General features: G+C 44.6%; 1 protein-coding gene across 1 annotated transcript in view; it reads left to right on the top strand.

The window, feature by feature from the left end:
• The window catches only part of LOC126272250 (SET domain-containing protein SmydA-8-like), a 147,532-nt gene that overhangs the window by 10,017 nt on the left and 112,266 nt on the right, over window positions 1-25,249 (top strand). The window contains exons 2-3 of the mRNA XM_049974964.1: window positions 9,483-9,852; window positions 18,594-18,894. Of these exons, the coding sequence (XP_049830921.1) occupies window positions 9,676-9,852; window positions 18,594-18,894 (478 nt within the window). The 5' untranslated portion in view covers window positions 9,483-9,675. The remainder of the gene's footprint in view (window positions 1-9,482; window positions 9,853-18,593; window positions 18,895-25,249) is intronic.

Here is a 25,249-nt window from a genome sequence, read left to right as displayed (position 1 = left end):
GAAAAGATTCTGGGCAAAAATCATGTACTATTGGTGCCAAAATGAAGTGCGAACTGAACTCACAAAGAAAGTACCAAAAATAATTAAATTTCGCGACAGAAATTTCTCGATCTACCATCTGATACGCAGTCTGCACTCATTGAGCTAAAAGTGAAGCTTATAACTCGGGAAACAGCTACATGAACTGATGGTTCCTGTTTCATGCTCACTAGCACAAAGCAAAATTTCACAAACACATTTAAGAGAAAACTGTTGCAAATAAATTTAAACCGTAACCTGTACCGATGAAGGTATGTTGAATGAGTGCTATGAGCATAACCTGTCGTAAATTTTTAGCCATATTACCTCATTTGTATCTCACCAAATCTGCGAGCTGCTGTGCTCCCGCGTCCGGTCCGTCTCGTGTCTGGCCCCACGGTGCTCTCCACGAGCCAAAATCCGACCAACGTTCCTCATCAGACGCGGTGGTGGGGAGACTCACCTCACCCCCGCACCAACTTTGTAACCTACCCTCGTGCCTGTTTTCGTCTTTGCTTGCTGCTCTGGCCAACCTGCCATCATTCTTGTAATGTTGGCAATGACTGCTAATCCCTTAAACTGTTCGCTTTGGTCCATGCTCCCGCTACATTTGACTTCCATTCATATCCATGCACACTCATACAGGATGGAACAAGGAGTATACAAATAAACGGCGTGTGACCTCGTTGTGAAATGATGAAAAGAAATAAACAAATGCGTCAAATATTCCTTTCACCCAGCGAAGTATTGAAGCTGCTAGCAACCAAAGAAAAACTTATATGTCGGTATACAAAGCATAATTAGTTCCTACTGTAACCTGCGGCAAAGCGAAAGTAACGCCTCAACTGATGACACTACACTGATGAGCCGATCAACAACAGTATGCACGAAGGCCACCAGTTTCCACTCATGCACCTTCGACCGCACAGTACTTCCCACAAAATTAACACCTTTCCCTAACACACACAACTGTTGTCCTCTGGTACTGTGAAAAATAGTTTACCTGTGTTTTGTTGTTATTTCCGAGTGTCTAATACACTCAACACAAAAACACCGGGAAACCCAAATGTTATTTCTGAAATCTTCCAGATATATTCTCGAAGGAATTAAGTACAATTCTTTTCTAGCTACACTCATGCTCATAAATTGAGGATAATTTCTGAAGGTGGTGTCACACAACGTGGAACTACACAAAACTGGCGCTAATAGCATGGGCACATAGGGAACACACACGACACAGATCTGTAAGTTCACGGTATTGGTGATAAGTTGAGAAAACCGTCGCGAAACACATGTACTACAAAACGCCACTGTTTCTTGCGCATGTACTCCGACATCTGTATGGGGTATGATCACCACAGACACTTATACACGTGCACAAAGGGTTGGCATACTCTGGATCAGGTGGTCGTGCAGCTACTGTGGTATAGCCTTCCATTCTTGCAGCAGTGCTTGTCGGAGCTCCTGAAATGTCGTAGGGGTTTGAAGACGTGCAGAGATACGTCGACCGAGAGCATCTCAGACGTTCTCGTTGGAGTTTAGGTCTGGACAACAGGCAAGCCACTCCATTCGCCTGATATCTTCTGTTTCAAGTTATGCCTCCACGATGGCTGCTCGGTGGGGTCGTGCGTTATCATCCATCAGGGGGAAAGTGGGGCCCACTGCACCCCTGAAAAGGGGGACATGCTGGTGCAAAATGAAGTCCCGATACATCTGACCTGTTACAGTTGCTCTGTCAAAGACATGCAGGGATGTAAGTACACGAATCATAATCCTACCCAACACCATCGAACCACGACCTCCACACAGGTCCCTTTCAAGGGCATTAAGGGGTTGATATCTGGTCTGTTCACGCCAGATTAAAACCCGGCGAGAGTCACCAGACTATACCTGGACTCGTTCGTGAACATAACGTGGGACTACTGTTCCAATCATGTACTGTGTTCTTGACACCAGGCTTTACGGGCTCTCCTGTGACCAGGGGTCAGTGGCATGCACCTTGGAGGTCTCTGGGCGAATAAACCATGTCTGTTCAGTCGTCTGTAGACTCCGTGTCTGGAGACAGCTGTTCCAGTGGCTGCGGTAAGGTCCCGAGTAAGGCTACCTGCAGTACTTCGTGGCCGTCTGCAGGCACTAATGGGGAGATACCGGTCTTCTTGTGGTGATTTACACTGTGGACGTCCCGTACTATAGCGCCTGGACACGTTCCCTGTCTGCTGGAATCGTTGCTATAATCTTCACACTTTGTGGCACACGGAGGGCCCGTGCTACGACCTGCTGTGTTTGACCAGCCTCCAGTCGCCCTAATATTCTATCAGTCATAATGTGATCAATATGCATTCTTTGAACCATTTTCAACACACAGTCACCATTAGCACGCCTGAAAACGTCTGCACACTTACTCGCTGCACCATACTCTGACATGCCCCAACACACCTCTGCGTCTGTGGAGTGCTGGCAGCGCCACCGTGCGGCGACCGCAGCTCAAATGCACCGCGTGGTCATACTCCGAGGTGATTTAAACCCACAAACGGCCCACTAGACTGTTTTTTCACCACGTATCAGCATTATCCTTAATTTATGAGCATGAGTGTACTTTTTGACTGCTTCCCTCGCACATGTTTCACTACTGAACACGAAGGAACTTCTCACATTTTTAGAGCGCGTATGAGCAACAGACCCACATAAGCACTACCGGTAGCGCAGAGATGACGACTGTCCAGCGAGAACTGAAATAAAAACTACGCGAGTTAAACATTTAACACGGTGATTTAGCGTACTTCAGAGTGTCATTCACGCTAGAGTAACTACGCAGTAACTGACAAATACACTGATGTGACTATAGTTATTGGATAGCTATACGCACATATTGGCAGAATTCCAATTTGTACATGGGTGATTCAATTGAAACGGTTTACGACCTGATTATGCTCGCACGTCGGGAATTAAAAGTTTCAAAGCGGAATTGTAGATGGAGCTAGACGCACGTGACATGAAATTTCGTATATCGTTAGGGAATTCAATATTCCTAGTTCAACACTGTCAAGAGTGTGGCGAGAATAAAAATTTCAAGCATTATCTCTTAATACGGAGAAAAGCAGTGGGCGACGGCCTTCTCTTGACGGCCGAGAGAGCAGTGGCGATTGCAATGAGTTGTGAGTACTAACAGACCAGCAACACTGCCAGAAACAACTGCAAAAATCAATCTTGGAACAGCACGACTTCGCCTGCAGAGTCTCTCCTGGGCTCAAGACCATACTGTTTGGACCCTAGGCGACTGGAAAATCGTGAGACGGTCAGACGAGTCCCGATTCCAGTTGGTAAGAACTGATGGTCGGTTTCGAGTGTAGCGCAGATCCCACCAAGTCATGGATCCAAGTTGTCAGTCAGGCACTGTGCATGCTGGTGGTGGTTCCATGATGGTGGGGGCTTTGCTTACGTGGATCACTGACTGGAAATGGTATGTTTGGCTACTTGGGGACCACTTGTAGCCATTCATAGACTTCACGTTCGCAAACAAAGATGGAATTTTTAAGGATGGTGGTGGTGGTGGTTATGTTTAACGTCCCGTCGACAACGAGGTCATTAGAGACGGAGCGCAAGCTCGGGTTAGGGAAGGATTGGGAAGGAAGTCGGCCGTGCCCTTTCAAAGGAACCATCCCGGCATTTGCCTGAAACGATTTAGGGAAATCACGGAAAACCTAAATCAGGATGGCCGGAGACGGGATTGAACCGTCGTCCCCCCGAATGCGAGTCCAGTGTGCTAACCACTGCGCCACCTCGCTCGGTTTTTAAGGATGAAAATGTCTCCATACCCGTACGCGTCCATCCGCTCGATACAATTTGAAACGAGACTCGTCCGTCCAGGCAACTTGTTTCCAATCATAAACAGTCCAATGTCCATGTTAACAAGCCCAGGCGAGGCGTAAAGCTTTGTGTCGTGCAGTCATCAAGGGTGCACGAGTGTGGCTTCGGCTCCGGAAGCCCATGTCGATGATGTTTCGTTGAATGGTTTGCACGCTGATAGTTGTTGATGGCACAGTATTGAAATCTGCAGAAATTCGCGGAAGGGTTGCACTTCTGTTACGTTGAACGATTTGCTTCACTCGTCGTTGGTCCCGTTCTTGCAGGATCTTTTTCCAGCCGCAGCGATGTAGCAGATTTGATGTTTTACCGGATTTGTGATATTCACGGTACACTCGTGAAATGGTCGTACGGGAAAATCGCCACTTTATCGCTACTTCGGAAATGCTGTGTTCCATCACTCGTGTGCCGACTATAACACCATGTTTAAACGCACTTAAATCTTGATAAACTGACATTCCGGTAGCTGAATGGTCAGCGTGACGGATTGTCAATTCTCTGGGCCCGGGTTCTGTTCCCGGCTGGGTCGGGGAATTTTCTCCACCCAGTGACAGGGTGTTGTGCTGTCCTTATCGTCATCATCCTATCATCTTCATCGACTGTAGGTCGCCGAAGTGACGTCAAATTGAAAGGCCGGCACCCGGCGAACGGCCTGCCCACGGGGAGGGGGGGGGGGGGTCCTAGCCATACGATTAAATTAAACAAATAACCTGCCATTTTAGCAGAAGTAACCGACCTAACTAATGCGGCAGACACTTGTTGCCTTATATAGACGTTGCCGACAGCAGGATTGCCAGAACTCTCGCTAATTGAATACATATGAGACGTGATAAAGCGAGAAATTACTCGTTCTCCAGGGCTTGTAAGAAACGTTGACAAATTGCTACAAAAGGCTTGGGACAATCTATGGCAGAGAGGGGCACACTGCATTTCAACCTATTACTATGGCGTGTGTTTAATTTGCTTTGAATTTGTTGTGCCATACTCCTACACTGATGAACCGTCAGTGTATAGTGTGCCGGTGGTGCCGATATGTTAAGTTGCCTGAGGAAACAGTTCGGATTTTGCCTCAAAGAGATGGACTTAGTCTGAAACACAGATCCAGAGAAACAATCAACTATCAGTCGGATCCCCAGGTACCATAAAACCTCGAAGATCTGCGGAATGCAATGGAGGGAAAACAGTGTTTTAGGCCACCATCTGCAGAACTGTATAGCAATTATAAAGGACGCTTGGCTTATGTTACTTCTAACTGAAGGAAGTTGGATTGCTATAATGATGGAGGCTGAAGCAATGAATTAAAATTTTTGGTAGCACCAGGATTCAAACCCGGGTCTCCTGGTTACTAGGAGGTTGTGCTAGCCTTTACACTACACCAGGACATCTGCTACGATTGCTGCATGGACTGCCCTAATGTATCTCTCTCCCTGATACGTATTCCAAGTCACACCTCAGCCAGTTACTATTCTCCTTCTAATCTCTTATCAGTATTGCCAAGGCTCTCCAATATTGGAACAGTATCATAGCAGTGGGTGAAATGGCGTTAACCATTGCTTCAGGCTACATCATTATCATAGATAAAAGTGAGACAACATATGTCTAAGGAATATCAACTACATGTGGTTAATGTATCAGCTATACTTAAGGCACGGGTGTGATTCAACCCACTTCGCTCATTGCTTAGGTGCTTTTCGAATACTGGAGAGAGTTGGCAATACCGATATGAAATTAGAAGGGGAATAGCAATGGGCTGAGGCGTGAATTGGAATTTGAGTTGGAGAGGGAGTCATACGAGGGTAGTCCGTGCAGTTTTGTAGCTCCATTGCCAGAGTGACGTAACAGCTAGAGCATCTGCATAGTAAGCAAGAGACCTGCGTTCAAATCCCAACGCTGGTGAACATTTTAACTCATTGCTTCGGCCTACATCACTTTCTCAGATAAAGGTGAGACTCAGCTGAGTACATGAAGTTGATCTAGATAGTCCAAAGCTGATGGTGGATGACAGTCACTGCTTTAATGATAACTATGCTAAATCAAATATGGATGGTACCCACGTGAATTTCTGAAAGCAGTTCGTACCAATTTAGATGGTTTCATTTATTATTTCTCCTCCAATGGCAGTAGCAGTACCCCGCCAGGGTAGCCGAGAGCGCTGATGCGCTGCTTCCTGGACTCAGTCAGGCGCGCCGGCCTCGGACCACCTCCTCCCGTCGGATTAACGGCAAGGGCCGGTAAGCCAGCCAGCCTGGATGTGGTTTTTAGGCGGTTTTCCACATCCTGTTAGGTAAATACCGGGCGGGTCCCCACGTTCCGCCTCAGTTACACAAGTCACAGACATTTGCAGACGTTCGCACTATTTCATGGCTCCCACTAGACGCAGACAGCTGGGGTACACTACTTACGTCCCAGGCGTCTTGGAGTGGCGTGAGGAAGGGCATCCGGTCACTCTCTGCACCTAACACAGCCAAATCCGTCCTAACACGGCCGACCCCGCGTTGGCGCGGGACAAAGGCCGAAGGCAAGAAAGAAAGAAATGGCAATAGCAGTAAATCTCATTTGAACATTAAGGAGCTGTTAATGAGTCTGAATAACATGTTTTCAGCTGGCTCATGACCCCCAGTGACTGATATGTATCAGTAAAACAAAACAAAATTCATGAAATTATGTAAGACAGAGGATATGTTGATACAAGACTTCGTACCATAGTCATTCATTTCGAAGCGGACACTAACACGTATCACCGACGGCTCCTGAAGCTTTAAAAACTCCTCAGCCATGGTAACACAGAATGATTATGCTCCAACCTCTCCGAAACACAAGATATCTCAAGACTTCGTCTTTCATCTCAAGACTTCTAATTTATTGACCTTTGTAAAATATGGTTGTATAGACAGTGGAATTATGTGCAACGAAGATTTTATGGCGAACTGTTTTTGGTACAAAAACTGCGAGCTGATTTTCAGTAAACACAGATGTAACATCCAAGCACAAGAAAAGTTGGTTCGCTGTATGACTAAATCATCGGTGGTAAAATATAAGTACCCTCAACAGTCAATCGTAGGAGAACATCTCCCAGACCCACTTGAGGTTTAACTACCATAAAAACAGCAGTAACTAGAGAAATAATAAAGAAACAGACACGCAAAGGAAATATGTCATAACGGCTCCAGTTCTCCATGAAAGCACTACAAGTAATCCAATGATGATGCAGTCTGCAGTATCTTCTGCACAAAGTGTTTAACCGCTGTTCAAGAGTAGCAAGAGAGTTGATACTGTGGACGAAGAATTTTAGAGGGACAACAAGGCTCGAATACAATAAACAGGTTCAAATGGACGTAGTCTGCAGTAGTTGTATAGAGATGTAGAGGCTTACAGGATGTACGAACACCAAATAGGTTTTTAGTTGCTAACATCGCCAAAATCATGTTAACTGAATCTTCAGGCGATTCCTGGTAGAACAACAGTATAATAGACGTAAAGAGCTAGCTAGCATTTTTTTTAATTTTACAGTAATACTTTTATTGTGTTAACCGGTTTTCGGCTTACAATGCCATCTTCAGACATTTACTGATTATTCTACATCTACATCTACATCCATAGTCCGCAAGCCACCTGACGGTGTGTGGCGGTACTTTGAGTACCTCTTTCGGTTCTTCCTTCTATTCCAGTCTCGTATTGTTCGTGGAAAGAAGGATTGTCGGTATGCCTCTGTGTGGACTCTAATCTCTCTGATTTTATCCTCATGGTCTCTTTGCGAGATATACGTAGGAGGGAGCAATATGCTGCTTGACTCCTCGGTGAAGGTATGTTCTCCTAACTCCAACAAAAGCCCGTACCGAGCTACTGAGTGTCTCTCCTGCAAAGTCTTCCACTGGAGTTTGTCTATCAACTCCGTAACGCTTTTGAGATTACTCAATCATCCTGTAACGAAGCGCACTGCTCTCCGTTCGATCTTCTCTATCTCTTCTATCAACCCTATCTGGTACGGATCCCACACTGGTGAGCAATCGTCAAGCAGTGGGCGAACAAGTGTACTGTAACCTACTTCCTTTGTTTTCGGATTGCATTTCCTTAGGATTCTTCCAATGAATCTCAGTCTGGCATCTAATTTACCGACGATCAACTTTATATGATCATGCCACTTTAAATCACTCCTAATGCCTACTCCCAGATAATTTATGGAATTAACTGCTTCCAGATGCTGACCTGCTATATTGTAGCTAAATGATACGGGATCTCTCTTTCTATGTATTCGCAGCACATTACACTTCTCTACATTGAGATTTAATTGCCATTCCCTGCACCATGCGTCAATTCGTTGCAGATCCTCCTGTCGCTAAAGAAGTTACAGTGTTTGTATGTGTCATTGGAAAAGAAATTACACATTTAAAGTGAATCCGAAACGTACAGTAAATAACATCTTTGACACTGTGGTGGTAACGCAATGTAAACAGTAAAAAGGTGAACAGTAAATAAATACAAAGGGAGTAAACAGGAAACTGGAACAGTAAGCCTGCATAACAGTTTATATCAATAAACAAATTTAATAAAATAAAATAAAATTAGTACTTGGCAAGGCTATTTCATGAGGTATAAAAGATGGAGAATAATACACAGAACAACTAAAAGAAAGAATTGCCAGTGTAAAAGCACAATATATGAGCAACTTATATCAATAAGATAAACAGAAATAAGTAAATGCAGGAAAACAGAGGAGTGTGAGGGAAAACATACAGAAAATGCTATCTTTGAGAGGGCGGTCGTACTGCATTTTAAAAAGGAAAAAGTGAACATTATAAAAGAGGCAAACAGGAGAAGCTTTAACACTATAGTCAAACTGTGCCCATGTAACAGTTGGCTTGAAATAAATGAACCAAGTAAAATAAAACCGTACATGATGAGACAACTACATGAGGTATTAAACTTGGAAAGTAATACAAGGACCAGTTAAAAGAAAGATTTAACAATTGTAACTACGATCTATATGGATTACATCGATAATTTTAATAAAATAAAGAAAATGAATACGGGAAAATAGGGGAATTCGTAGGAATAGACAGTGTGCGAAGTAATGAAAAACAGAGAGGATTATGTGAAGTTTATAAGAGGGTAAGTATTAACCCGTGATTGGTCATTTAAGATTATTTCTGGACTGTGAGACAGATGTTTGTTAATTTCTAGGGCTCCCAGCAGGCTGAGTTTTTTGCCTTTCTTTGCTAATGACATGAGTCTCTCACTGGTGGGTGTGGCCTTCGTTTACAAACATTGTAACTTTTTCGGTGACGATAGTCAGTAAATGTCTGAAGATGGTGTTGTAAGCCGAATACGAGTTAACACAGTAAAAGAAATAATACAGAACAAAAGCAAACTAGCGCTTTTCATTTATCGCTAAAACCATTTATCCATTTTTCGGCAATTCTCTGTTGCCATCTGCGGATCTGTGTTACAGGGAGTAGACTAGCGTGGAGATCTGAGTCAAATCAACATCCGTCTTTGGACTAAAGAATACAAAAATAATGATTGTTTTATTATTGTCACTTATAAATGTAGAATAGCTGTTTGTTGAATTATTTGTTTTGATGGCACGTGATTTTTTTCAGGTGATCGAGATTGCCTTCAGAGGAAATAGCTTTGGCAGCTGATCGTTGATGTAATCTGGTGCCTTGTCAAGTCCATTTCGGTGAAGGTGTACTGCTGAAAGTTAGAGCTTCGATAGTCAGTTAATGCAGAACGACAAAGTGATTTCGAGGACAAATCTTCCAGGTCAAGTTATCCTTGAAAATCCAAGAAAATATGGAGACTGTGACACAAAATGAGAAAGAGTTACAGGATGGTGAGGAGAATCGTGTAGCGTTGCACTTAAAGCATGAGAGCCTCCTTCCAGCCAAAGAACTGAATTCGCAGACGAACAGCAACCACTTCTGCAATGGAGAAGCTGACGACTCCGCACAGTGGAACGGTGTGGAGCCTGTAAGTATAGATCAGCATGTGTAGATTTCATAAGAGTCGCAGACTCACATTCATCTTGTTCCAGTATATAACTTAAGTCTATAAAATGTTAAATATTTTTCACAACATGACTTTAGCAAATGAAGGGAAACATTTCAGCCAGTTTAAAAAATTAGTACTCATATTAAAACAAGAATCGTGTATTTGTGGTCATGTAGTCCCAAGTATGCGCTCTGAACATTTCTTGATCACCACAGTGTTCGTGTTTCACTTCCGCGCATTACTATACTCCAAACGTATATTCTGGGCAATAACGCCCTCTGCTTAAGGCCGATGTCAGATACAGAAGACTTCTTTTGGCCTGGAAGGCCCTCTTTGCCTGTACAAAGTCTGCTTTGTATGTCTTCCTTGCTTCGTCTGTCATCTGTTATTTTTCCTCCAAGGTATCAGAATTCCTTCACTGCGTCCGTTTCATGGTTCCCAATTTTGATGTTAAGTTTATCGCTAATATCATTTCTACTACTTCCAACCACTTCCACCTTTCTTCGGTTTTCTCTCAATCCAAAACACATGCTCATTAGAGTGTTCATTCCATTTAACACGTGCTGCGATTCTTACTCATTTTCAGTCAGGACAGCAATGCCATTAGCGAATTCTATCACTGACATCTTTTCACTATCAATTCTAATGCTGTTATTTCGATAGTCGCTTCTTCGAAGTGTGGATTGAAAAGTAGCGACAAAAGATTACACCGCTGTCTTCCTAATCCGAACACTTCTTTTCCGGCCTTTCATTCTTATCTTTTCCTCTTGATTCTTTTACATCTTGTTGTTCTTGTTGTGGTCTTCAGTCCAAAGACTGTTTTGATGCAGCTCTCTATGCTACGTTACTCTGTACATCTTCGTCTCCGAATAACTACTATGACCTACGTCCTTCTACATCTGTTTACTGTACTCATCTCTTGGTCTCCCTCTACGATTTTTACTACTCACGCTTGCTTCCAGTACTAAATTGGCGATCCCTCGATGCCTCAGAATGTGTCCTACCGGCCGATCCCTTTTTCTTGTCAAGTTGTACCACAATTTTCTCTTCTCCACAATTCTATTCAGTCCTAATCTTCAGCATTCTTCTGTAGCACCACATCTCGAAAGCTTCCATTCTCTTCTTGTCTAAACTGTTTGTCGTCCACCTCTTACTTCCATACATGGCTACACTCCATGCAGAAAGGACTCCCTGACGCTTGAATCTATAGTGGATGTTAACAAATTTCTCTTCTTCAGAAATCCTTTCCTTGCCATTGCCAGTCCATATTTCATATCCTCTCTACTTCGAGGGTCATCAATTATTTTGCTTCCCAAATAGCAAAACTCATCAATTCATCTACTCATTTCCTAATCTAATTCCCTCAGCATCACCTTTTACATGGTGTATATTGTATATTTCGCGCCTTTTGCTATAGCCTACACCTACTTTCTTGAGAATTTCGAACGTCTTGCAACATCTTACATTGTCGAACACAGTTTCTAGGTCAAGAGATCATACGAAAGTGTCTTGTTTTCTGAAGTTATGTTTCCATTATCAGGCGCACCGTCAGGCTTCCCTCTCTGTCCCAAAGCCAAACTAAACGTCGCATAAAAGATCCTCTGTTTTATTTTCGGTTCTTCTTCACATTATTCTCGTCCGGAAACTTTGAGGCTTGAGTTACTGAACTGATTGTGAGATACTTCTCGTATTTCTCTGTCCTTGCTAACTTCGGCACTGCATTGATGATATTTTTCCGAAAGTTCGATGGTATGCCCCCAGTCTAATAGAGTCAACACACGTACTTGAACAGTCGTTTGGTTTCAACTTACTGTGATGAAATTCTGAAGGGGTGTGATCTGTGTCTTACGTTTTACTTGATCGCAAGTCGTACAGAGTTCGGTTAAACTTTAACATCAGATACTCTGTGACTTCCATATCGACCTCCATTTCTTTTTCTATCATATCAGACAGTTCTTTCCCTTCGTAGACGCATTCAGTGTACTCTTTCTACGTGTCTCTTATTTCTCTACGTTCACAGCGGAATTCGTCTTCCACTGTTAATATTGGCGCCCTTGCTTTTAATTTCACCGAAGGTTGTTTTGACTTAGTTGCATCAGTCCTACCGACGGCCGTTGTCTTATTGATTTCTTCGCACTTTTCCTGAAATCATTTCGTTTTGGCTTCCCTGCAATTCTTTTTCACTTCTTCGATAAATTGAAGTATTTCTTCTGTAATTCTAGATTTCTTAGCAGTTACTTTCCTTGTCTTCATATTTGTCTGTCCAACTGCGACTGCCATTTCTGGAGATGTCCATTCGTCTTCATCTTAACTGCACCTTATGGTATTCATTATATCTGTATCTGCAGCCTTAGTGAACTTCAAACGCTTCCCATGATTCATCAGTAGTTCAAAAAATTATTGCTTTCCATATTGGTTTTTGTGGACGATTCATTATTTGTAAATTGTGATTTCAGTCCACATCTGCAACTCGGTACACCTTGCAGTTCAATATCGGATTTCGGAATCGGTCATCCAGCTGGCAACTTCCAGTGTCTGCTAATCTTTTTCAGGTTTTCCTCCATCTCTTGTGGTATTTAAACATTTATTCTGTATTATTAGTTAACATTATTACAGAACTTTCTCCTCTCTTGTGCCCGCTAACGGGCCCGTTTCCTCTCCTATTTCTCCTCCTACTACAGACTTCCTATCAACCACGATTATTAGATTTTCATTTTCATTTACTGACTGAGACGTTCACTATCTTCACACATTTTCTCTATCTCTTCATCTTCTACCTGCGACGGCGGAATGTATGTCTCAAATATTATTCATGACGAGGTTTTGTTTTCGATTCTGATGAGAATATTTGTATTACTGAAATGTTCACAATAACACACCCTCTGCGTTACGTTCCTACTCATAACGAATCCTATTCCCGTTACACTAATTCCCCTGATATTGATATTACCCCATATTAGTCTGACCACAAATACTTAACTTCTTTCCGTTTCTCAGCACTGACACCACAATATGTGCTATGTAAAAAAATTGCCACACCAAAAAATAATCAGCATAGAGTAATCAAATTTTGGGAATTTGCCTAGGTAATGAGTGATTAATATTGCAAGATCACAGGTTAATGAAAGCGCGAGATAAGCCATTACGAATATGAAATACTGATACATGTTGTACAGGTGCCGGACGTCGGTTTGTGGGCTGGAGCTCGATGCCTGTTGTATCTGAGCGGTCAGTACATGGCTGATTAATGCTGGTTCTGGATGACACTGGAGTTGTCGTCCGATGATGTCCCATATGTTTTAGATTGGTGACACATCTGGTGATCGAGCAGGTCAAGGTAGCATGTTGACACTCAGTAGAGCACGTTGGGTTGCAACTGTGGTATGTGGGCGAGCGTTATCGTGTTGGAAAACATCCCATGGACTGCTATTCACCGGCCGGTGTGGCCGAGAGGTTCTAGGCGCTACAGTCTGGAACCGCGCAACCGGTACGGTCGCAGGTTCGAATCCTTCCTCGGGCATGGATGTGTGTGATGTCTTTAGGTTAGTTAAGTTTAAGTAGTTCTAAGTTCTAGGGGACTGATGACCTCAGATGTTAAGTCCCATAGTGCTCAGAGCCAATTGAACCATTTTGAACTGCTATTCATGAATGGCAGCAAAACAGGTCGAATCACCAGATTGACGTACAAATTTGCAGTCAGAGCACGTGGAGTAGCTACGAGAGTGCTCCTGCTGTCATACGAAATCGCACCTCAGGTCATAACTCCAGGTTTAGGGCCGCCGTATTTAGCACGCAGGCAGTTTGGTTGCAGGTCCTCAACTGGAGTCGTTCTAGCCAGAGCACGGCTATCACTGTCACCAAGGCAGAACCGGCTTTCGACAGAAAACACAACAGCTATCCTCTCTTCCGTCCAATGAGCTCCCAATTGACACAATTGATGCCGCAAATGACGGTGGTCTGGGGTAATTGGAATAAACTGCTGCAAGGCGTTTGGCTCGAAGCTGTCCTTTAAGTAAACGATCTGAAACAGTTCATTATGTCACCGTGGTGTCAACTACTGCTCCGATTGGTGTTGCAGATGCAATACTTTGCGCCAATGCCACACATCGGACACGATGGTCTTCCCTCTCAGTTGTGCCACGTGACCGTCCAGAGCCCGGACTTCTTGCGGCTCTACATTCTCATTGCCACTACTGCTAGCAATCATGCACAGCGGCTACATTCATGCCAAATGTTTTTGAAGTATCGAGAAGGAACATCCAGTCGCTCGTAGCTCTATAACACGACCTCAGTGAGGTGTTGATAATGACATCTTTGCCGCTTTAAATGTGTTCTTGAATAACATCAGCTCACCAGATCCAGTATCAAAAGTAACTAACGGTCACGACCGTTACAGCGTGTGCTTAAATCGAACTCGATTTTCATCATCATAGCGGCGCTGCTAGCGCCCCTCTTCTGCAACTGGAGCGAAATTTTAATGTACGTCATCTTTCAGATGAACACTACTGGCCATTAAAATTGCTTCACCAAGAAGAAATGTAGGTGCGGGTATTCATTGGACAAATATATTATACTAGACTTGACATGCATTTTCACGCAACTTGGGTACGTAGATCCTCAGAAATCAGTATCCAAAACAACCACCTCTGGCCGTAATAACGGCTTTGATACGCCTGGGCATTGAGTCAAACAGAGCTTGGATGGCGTGTACAGAGACAGCTGCCCCTGCAGCTTCAACACGATACCACAGTTCATCAAAAGTAGTGACTGGCGTATTGTGACGAACCAGTTGCTCGGCCACCATTGACCACACGTTTTCAATTGGTGAGAGATCTTGACAATGTGCTGACCAGGGCAGCAGTCGGACATTTTCCGAATCCAGAAAGGCCCGTACAGGACCAGCAACATGCAGTCGTGCATTATCCTGCTGTAATGTAGGGTTTCGCAGGGATCGAAAGAAGGGTAGAGCCACGAGTCGTAATACATCTGAAATGTAACGTCCGCTGTTCAAAGTGCCGTCAGTGCGAGCAAGATGTGAACGAGACGTGTAATCAGTGGCAACCCATACCATAACGCCGTGTGATACGCCAGTATGGCGATGACGAATACACTCTTCCAATGTGCGTTCTCCGCGATGTCGCCAAAGACGGATGCGACCATCATGATGCTGTAAACAGAACCTGGATTCATCCGAAAAATTGACGTTTTGCCATTCGTGCACTCAGGTTCGCAGTTGAGTACACCATCGCAGGCGCTCCTGTCTGAGGTGCAGCATCAAGGGTAGCCGCAGCCATGGTCTCCGAGCTGATAGTCCACGCTGCTGCAAACGTCGTCGAACTGTTCGTGCAGACGGTTGTTGTCTTGCAAACGTCCCCATCCCTTGACTCAGGGATCGAGACGTGGCTGCACGATCCGTTACAGCCATGCGAATAAGATGTCTGTCATCTCGACTGCTAGTGATACGTGGCCGTTGGGATCCAGCACGGCGTTCCGTATTACCTTCCTGAACCCACCGATTCCATATTCTCCTAACAGTCACTGGAGCTCGACCAACTCGAGCCGCAATGTCGCGATACGATAAACCGCAATCGCGATAGGCTACAATCCGACCTTCATCAAAGTCGGAAACGTGATGGTACGCATTTCTCCTCCTTACACGAGGCATCATAACAACGTTTCATCATGCAGCGCCGGCCAACTGCAGTTTGTGTGTGAGAAATCGGTTGGAAACTTCCCTCATGTCAGCACGTTGTAGGTGTCGCCACCGGCGCCATTCTTGTGTGAATGCTCTGAGAAGCTAATCATTTGCATATCACAGCATCTTCTTCCTGTCGGTTAAATTTCGCGTCTGTAGCACGGCATCTTCGTGGTGCAGTAATTTGAATGGCCCGTAGTGTAGAATCACACCTACTAGCTTTCGTTTATGTCGCACAACAATCCCTGCTGCTGCCTTCTTTTTTCGGTCAATGTATGTAGACTGAGCCTATTCATTTACACTTTCAGGTTTTCTAATTTTCTTATCACGTTCCGATATTTTGCGCTACGGCTCGTAGATTGTTACAGTTTTGTTTGTTATTCATTCTATTTCTCTTGGCTAGCTCCTATTTGGCAGTCCGCTTCAGGAGACGAGGACAGGTATATTCTGCCAATGGAGAGATCCTCACTACATTTTTTCACTTACAGTCTACATGTCCTGTGGATGAACGTTGTGAGTCTTTAAAGCAGTGGTTTCCGTTGCCTTCGGTAATCTTGTGCCGTTGATCACTGCTGATCCATCTACCTTTTAGGGGCAGTTTCCCACCCTAAGGGCAATAGCGTGCTCCCAATCTCTGTCCCCTCCTTCGCTCTTGTAGAATGTCTTTGATAGAGCGAATGTGACTCCTAATTGGCAGGTCTTCAGCATCCATTCCTGATACTTTTGATTCAACTTTTAAGCAGTGGATGAGATCAAACACGGGACAGTGTTTATGTTGATTAAAAATGATGTCGGTATAGTCTCTATAATAATCTGGTGTTTGTGCCAATACGAATTTTGAAGAGATTAATATGTGCTTTCGACGATTTGTGTACCGCAGAGATGTTGTTGTGGTCTTCAGTCCTGAGACTGGTTTGATGCAGCTCTCCATGCTACTCTATCCCGTGCAAGCTTCTTCATCTCCCAGTACCTACTGCAACCTACATCCTTCTGTATCTGTTTAGTGTATTCATCTCTTGGCCTCCCTCTACGATTTTTACCCTCCACGCTGCCCTCCAATACTAAATTGGTGATGCCTTGATGCCTCAGAACATGTCCTACCAAGCGATCCCTTCTTCTGGTCAAGTTGTGCCACAAACTCCTCTTCTCCCCAATTCTATTGAATACCTCCTGATGAGTTACGTGATCTACCCATCTAATCTTATGCATTCTTCTGTAGCACCACATTTCGAAAGCTTCTATTCTCTTCTTGTCTAAACTATTTATCGTCCATGTTTCACTACCATACATGGCTACACTCCGTACAAATACTTTCAGAAACGACTTCCTGGCACTTAAATCTATACTCGATGTTAACAAATTTCTCTTCTTAAGAAACGCTTTCCTTGCCATTTATCCACTCTACTTCGACCGCCATCAGTTATTTTACTCCCCAAACAGAAAAACTCCTTTACTGCTTTAAGCGTCTCATTTCCTAATCTAATTCCCTCAGCATCACCCGACTTAATTCGACTACATTCCATTATCCTCGTTTTGCTTTTGTTGATGTTCATCAACAACAATCGCAGAGATAAGACATTTTATTTTTAGCACGAGATAATGGACTCTACCGTGGCCATATATCCTTCCTCAAGTGTTTATAGGGTTAAGTTCGACTGCCTGAAACCAAATAAGATAAGAAAGCTACAGAAAAATGACAGTTTCAGAAGTAATGTTAGTCTTTATCTCAGTAGCGATTATATTCTGTAGTAAAAACAGGATACTTCTTTTTAAAGAAGCGCAGTTAACGTTTTTATCTTGGATATTGTGGTGATAAATAGGATTACGGAAACATACGAGGGCTATCCACAAAGTACATTACGTTTTGGAATTAAAAATAAATTAAGTATTGGAATTTTTTTTATTGTGTATAGATGAAAGCCACACTTAAATACTACTTTTCTACATAGTTGCCATTTAAATTAAGGCACTTAGCGTAGCGATGGACGAGCTTGGAAATTCCTTCGTCGTAAAATTCGGCCGCCTGCGCCTTCAACCACGTAATGACTGTCTTTTGGGACAGAAAAGGTGTGATTTTTGCGGATTTCGTGGAAAGAGGCACTACAATAAACTCTCAAAGGTATTGCCAAACTCTGCACAACCTCACAAGACCAATACAAAACAAGCGCAGGGGAAAGTTGGGCTCAAAGATCTTGCTGATTCGCGACAACGCTCGGGCCCGCACGGCAAATGCCACTCGTGAAGTTCTCAAATCTTTTAAGTGGGACTTGTTTCCTGACCCGCCATACAGTCCCGACCTGGCACCGAGCGACTTCCACTTATTCCCAGCAATGAAGAAGTCGTTGGCTATGCAGCGTTTTGATGACGACGCACAGCTTCAAGAAGGGGTAACCACGTGCTTGAAGGCGCAGGCGGCCGAATTTTACGACGAAGGAATTTCCAAGCTCGTCCATCGCTACGATAAGTGCCTTAATTTAATTGGCAACTATGTACAAAAGTACTATTTAAATGTGGCTTTCATCTGTATATAATTAAAAAAATTCCAATACTTTATATATTTTTGTGGATAGCCCTCGTTCAATGAAGTCTTTCACGACCGGATGGTACTGTTGTTGATAATTCTTCCGGGTTATATGGCCGTGGTCCATGGAATTCTTCTACTCCTGACGTTTCGTCCAATACTACGTTGGACATCCTCAGATGTATGGCTGGTCCTGCTGAGTCTCACCGACTGGCAGGACTCAGCAGGACCAGCCATACCTCTGAGGATGTCCAACGTAGTACCGACTGGCAGGACTCAGCAGGACCAACCATACCTCTGAGGATGTCCAACGTAGTATTGGACGAAACGTTAGGAATAGAAGAATTCCATGGACCACGGCCATATAACCCGGAAGAATTATCAACAACATTACGGGAACACTTCGCTCGGTATTAAACGAACACTGTAGATAAAGGTGAGTTGCCGTTTGAGCTCTTTGACGTGCTGGGCGTGTGGTAACAAGTTTGTCTTGTAACTGGGCAGGTGTGCGAGTGGAGCGAGGGGGAGAACCTGGAAGAGACGGAGCGGCTGCTGCGGCAGCACTCGGGGTGCGCCGGCCCCTGGCGGCTGTTCGTGTCGCCGCTGGAGGGCCGCGGGCTGGCGGCGCAGCGGCCGCTGTCCGCGGGCCACCTGCTGCTCAGGGACCCGCCGCTCGTGCTGGCGCCGCGAGCCGCCGGCAGCTGCCGGCCACTGTGCGCGCGCTGTCTGCGCACGCGCCCCGCGGACTCGCTGCACCCGTGTCCCGCCGGCTGCGGGATGGCCGTCTGCTGCCCCACACCTGACGGTGAGCCGCGACTGCACACTACGAGCTGTGTCTACTTCACTACTGTGAAATTCAGAGTTAAGTTCTTAGCACGGATTTATGGGACGAGTCTGAGACTGAAGGCCTGGCCAGACAGAAAGCGGCCTGGCCGTCCGGCCTGTGGCCTTGACCCGCAGCCGGCAGGCCGCACTGTTGAATCGCTCGTAAGGCTGGCCGCAAGATGGGTCCGTGAGGCGACGCAGGGTGACTCACGGTGAGTTTTTGCGAACCACACAACTGAATGGTCCCGCGCACGTCAGACCGCAGCGTGACGTGACGCAGTTCCTGCGCTTGGTGACCTCGCGGACCGCAGTCTCCTGTACACAGTTTACTGCGAGGCTCACGGTGGTTCTGCCTGTTCGAAATGGAGGAAAAGCTAACTGAAGCCGTACGTGTTCGCAAAGTTCTGTATGATAGAAGCCATGAAGATTACTTGAAAACGAAGCTGAAAGCTGAGAAGTGGGAGGAAGTGCAGTTCCCTCAAAAGTGGATTGGTTGTAGTTCATAGGGGTGCTGTGGAGTCGCCACCACGTCCACCAGATTTGACTCCTTTGGTTTTTTTTACCTTTGGGGTCATGTCAAAGCACTGGTTTATTCTGTGAAAATGCGGGATTTGCATCATCCAAGGCAGCGCATTGTTGATGCGTGTGGTCAAATTCAGCCAGATGTGTTGGTCACAGTTCATCAGGACTGGGTTCGGACTATAGCATTAACAATCCAACATAATGGACAACATATCGAGCCATTCCTATTGAAACGTCCCCTTAGAAAAATTTATACAAGACTGTGCTTAAACTGACACACAGTAGTTTTTAGCGCAACGCAATCTGACTTTCAATAATCCCTACAAGAGAATGGCCCTGACTAACATTAACCTACATGTTTCACAAATCACTTACCTCACAAAAATCTTCGTTACTCGAACTACTGCAATACAGCGAGCGCCACTACTGCCAGCTAACTAAAAGATTCAAACTACGGAAGTCACTAACTACTGATAGGCACAGTTAGCAAATGAAAGATTTTAATAGAGAACAAACAATGTATTTACCTTTATAGTCATAATATATATACACTCCTGGAAATTGAAATAAGAACACTGTGAATTCATTGTCCCAGGAAGGGGAAACTTTATTGACACATTCCTGGGGTCACATACATCACATGATCACACTGACAGAACCACAGGCACATAGACACAGGCAACAGAGCATGCACAATTTCGGCACTAGTACAATGTATATCCACCTTTCGCAGCAATGCAGGCTGCTATTCTCCCATGGAGACGATCGTAGAGATGCTGGATGTAGTCCTGTGGAACGGCTTGCCATGCCATTTCCACCTGGCGCCTCAGTTGGACCAGCGTTCGTGCTGGACGTGCAGACCGCGTGAGACGACGCTTCATCCAGTCCCAAACATGCTCAATGGGGGACAGATCCGGAGATCTTGCTGGCCAGGGTAGTTGACTTACACCTTCTAGAGCACGTTGGGTGGCACGGGATACATGCGGACGTGCATTGTCCTGTTGGAACAGCAAGTTCCCTTGCCGGTCTAGGAATGGTAGAACGATGGGTTCGATGACGGTTTGGATGTACCGTGCACTATTCAGTGACCCCTCGACGATCACCAGAGGTGTACGGCCAGTGTAGGAGATCGCTCCCCACACCATGATGCCGGGTGTTGGCCCTGTGTGCCTCGGTCGTATGCAGTCCTGATTGTGGCGCTCACCTGCACGGCGCCAAACACGCATACGACCATCATTGTCACCAAGGCAGAAGCGACTCTCATCGCTGAAGACGACACGTCTCCATTCGTCCCTCCATTCACGCCTGTCGCGACACCACTGGAGGCGGGCTGCACGATGTTGGGGCGTGAGCGGAAGACGGCCTAACGGTGTGCGGGACCGTAGCCCAGCTTTATGGAGACGGTTGCGAATGGTCCTCGCCGATACCCCAGGAGCGACAGTGTCCCTAATTTGCTGGGAAGTGGCGGTGCGGTCCCCTACGGCACTGCGTAGGATCCTACGGTCTTGGCGTGCATCCGTTCGTCGCTGCGGTCCGGTCCCAGGTCGACGGGCACGTGCACCTTCCGCCGACCACTGGCGACAACATCGATGTACTGTGGAGACCTCACGCCCCACGTGTTGAGCAATTCGGCGGTACGTCCACCCGGCCTCCCGCATGCCCACTATACGCCCTCGCTCAAAGTCCGTCAACTGCACATATGGTTCACGTCCACGCTGTCGCGGCATGCTAACAGTGTTAAAGACTGCGATGGAGCTCCGTATGCCACGGCAAACTGGCTGACACTGACGGCGGCGGTGCACAAATGCTACGCAGCTAGCGCCATTCGATGGCCAACACCGCGGTTCCTGGTGTGTCCGCTGTGCCGTGCGTGTGATCATTGCTTGTACAGCCCTCTCGCAGTGTCCGGCGCAAGTATGGTGGGTCTGACACACCGGTGTCAATGTGTTCTTTTTTCCATTTCCAGGAGTATATATCAGTTCATGACACCAATTCTTACAAATTTCAAAACTCCGCCATCTCTCTCCCCACGTCCACCACCGCTGGCGGCTCACCTCCAACTGCGCAACGCTACGCGCTGTTAACATCCTTCTGCCGCTGCCCAACACTACAATGGCAGACAACAATGGAAACCAGCCACAGACTGCACACGGCACAGCCAGTGATTTTTATACAGAGCGCTACGTGGCGGCGGCGTTGCCAATAAAAAAACCTAAACAGCCTACTTACACTATGACTGTTGGTGGTCTCTCGGGACTGTGTAAGATAGGCGTAATGTCTCTTCGGCACAAAACACACATGCTGCCGAGCGTCCCACCGCTGCTACAAGTAACTGGCTATAAGCCCAGAATGAATAAAGCTATGTTTAAAATAACAACGGCATTGTTTCTCTGGTGAAATTCTCTATCTGTTTGATATGTCACATTACTACATTCCCAGTTGGAATTTTGGAGTTAAATCCAAGATGGCGGCTTTCAAGATGGCCGCCATGTTGGTGGCATAGCCTAAAATGTTTCCCCCTTCCCGTTCCTTGTGTTTAGGGCCTCTGTTTCCTTGCTTTCCTTGTTTGCTACTCAATTTGAATTTTGTAAGGGTGTTTCCGGACTTTTAGACCACCCTGTATACATGAATTTATACAAATTTTATAACGGGGAAATATTGTTACGAAAAATCTTGAAAAATTACATGTATATCGGTTATATATAATATAATGAAGAAATAGGTAGCTAAAAGCCATCCTGCATTAGAATGCAACGTTGTGTCAAAATTTCTAGCAATCGGTCAAGAGCTTTCTGAGGTTAGTGGCTACACACAAACCAATAGAACATTTTTATATATAGATATACATGTTAATCATAATAGCTTACCTTAAAAACACAGCTAGTTTGTCCTTGGTTCCAATCGGCCTTGTAGCGTTGCATCCCTGTCTGTCAATTTCATTCTTGATGAGACCACGCACTTCTTGGAATTGATCACGGTTTAATCCAAAATAGTTCGTGAATTTTTCATCATCAAATTCCTTAGTTAAAGCGAATTCCCCATGACTTAGTCTTCAATTCATGTACGCACTTTTTCTGCTTACTGTTTCATCAAAGCGATGTAACACACCGTTTCGAACTCACAACCGGAATCCGATTCTGAACTTATATCTATTAACATAGCAGAAGTAGTCGCCATCTCTGCCAAAGCCAAAGCTCCTCAGCAAACTGCGTATTGAAACTGCGATCCAGCTTGCGATGATTGTCGCCGTGACTCACGCTGCCGTGAGGCCCCCTGCGTCACCTCACGGGCCTGCGTCTCATCTTGCGGCCCGCCTTAGGCTGCGTTCACTCTGCCGGCCGGGCCGGGCCGCCGCCCGCTTTGGTATCAGACACATGGTTTTGAACTGCGGCGTTCACACTGGCGGCCGGGCCGCGCCGACACGGCGTGAGCCTCCTGGAGCCGAGCCGGCGACATCCCGAGTGTTTAATATTGCCGGGCGCGAGCCTGTGGAGCAGCACTACAGCTTCTGCAGTACACGCATCACACGTCTCCCTTCTGCCTTCATCACAAGTGTGACTGCACACATCTTTTATTTTAAGATGTTACCTCACATTTCACAATCAGTGAGGAAAAATTACCTTTATTATAATGATACACGCGAAATTACTTTTACTTCTTTTATTTAATCTACCGTATTTACATGCATTTACAACATTAGTTTGCCAGCGATCGCGGTATTGCCGCCACTGAATAGTTCGCATTTACTTGTAAACGGAGACAGATACGAGTGTCACTGAGGGACGGAAATGTGTCCCTACCAGATGACAATGCATTGTAAAGTCATGCTGTGGCACGTTACTATAAACTGTTGTCTGTGACATCTTTTTGCGACGTTCTTACTTTAATGAATGCAGAATAACATATACATGACATCAACTTGTGTCCATCAATTTGGTATCAGAAATTCGGCTAGTATGACATTAATTATGCAGTTTCCAGATTATGGAACGAAGTAACCAAGGAGTGTGTTTCAGATAGTACGTACAAATATAAATTATTTTGCTTTATAATTTTATTTGTTTTATTTCAGTGAAATGAAGTATACAAAAATACAATAAATAGCTAAGTACTTTCAATTCCAAAATTTATTTTTGGAATGTTTTTTAATTATTTCAAGTTGCATTTTTAACAAAATATTCAACAAAAGTGTTCCTGAAAGTTTTCGAAAGTAATGTGGAATTTCTGTTGAATGTGGCATCAGCTGTCTGCATATCAGCATTGTTTCAAAACTTTTCAGCTTCAACATTGCATCCTTCTCTGTCAATGACAATATTATGAAGTAGACAAATGCATTTGACTATGTGATTAGCTACGCCAACGGATGTTTCAATTTACTTCCTCAGTAGTCTACATTTATTGGTCATTATACCAAATGCACATTCAACAACTTTTGTTGCTCTGGAATGCATATCAATGTATAGAGTCTTCTCGTTGTCCAAATTTCTGCGAGGAAAAGGTCTCATCAAATTCTCTAATAAGGGGTAAGCTTCATCTCCCAAAATGACGTACGGTAGTTCCTGACACATTCCTTCAAGTCTTGTTGGTGGCGGTAATAACAGCTCCCCATTTGTAAGTTTCTTATATAACATACTTTCTTTAAACACGCCTGCATCAGACTGTTTACCGTAGGCACCACCATCTACAGCTATAAATTTGTAATTTGCATCAGCAACTGCTTGGAGTACAATCGAATAATACTGTTTGTAATTGTAAAACATGCTGCCAGAAAATGTAGGACATTGGACACGTTTGTACATCCAACACAGTTTGGAAATCCCCATGTCGTATGCATTTCACTGGCAATTTGTTTAAATCGAGAAACAGTTGGCGTTGGTAAATGAATGGGAGCAAGTGACTCCCATATGGCCATACAAACGTCTTTCACCACCACTGATACGGTGGACACTCCTAATCGTAATGACCATGCTAGTGCATGAAAGGAGATGCCAGTGGAGAGATATCTGACAAAAAAATCGTAAAATGTGTTACACAAGTCTGGTGTTGGACGAAGTTTTTACAGTTTTGTTTGCACAGTAGATATTTACTTAGTCCATGTCATTTCATAGCTATACAACAATAAATAATTGAAGAGACTTTTTCTTGCACCCTTCTATATTCTTTCAATTAAAATAATGAAATCGAAATGTAAAGACCTGAGAGACACTTGTATAACTTGGCAAAATGAAGTCATGTGATCCAGGGAATAGTATATTAAAATGCAATTCCACTCGGGCTTTGTCTGTCATTTAATTTCCTAAGTTCTAAGAGCTATGCACAGTTCCTTACCAGTGGAAATAGAACCACTGAGTCAAAGGGCATTATCTCAAAACTCTTCGCCTATCAATCTGTCTATCTTACAAGGTAATGAAAAGAATTCTGTGAGGTCATCAGTGGCTCCACATGATGAACCATCACCACTGCCAAGCGCTGCATCATGAAGAAAAAAGCAGAAAATAGTTGGAAAATCTGAAGGAGTGTATCTGCGATTCTTCGTTCAAGGCACAGCAAGACATTACCCAAAATGACGAAGCTAATTACTTCCTAATGATACTCAGGAGTCCCATAAACTCTCTTCCCCTCAGAGGTGGCGTTTGTGAAATTTAAAATACAAAAGCATGACTACAATTAATTGGGGTAGTGAATGCTGTACGAAGTTCTACTGCAAACCAAAAAGTGTGTACTAACGAATCTTACCTTATCGTTATACACAATGTTTCTTCTACTGTTATACTTCTGCGAAACCTTGTGTTCTGTTTCGAAATTTTGTCTTG

Source organism: Schistocerca gregaria, chromosome 5 (assembly GCF_023897955.1).
Source record: "Schistocerca gregaria isolate iqSchGreg1 chromosome 5, iqSchGreg1.2, whole genome shotgun sequence".
Taxonomy (NCBI): domain Eukaryota; kingdom Metazoa; phylum Arthropoda; class Insecta; order Orthoptera; family Acrididae; genus Schistocerca; species Schistocerca gregaria.
Note: the sequence above shows the minus strand (reverse complement) of the source record. Positions and strands in the feature narration are given on the sequence as shown.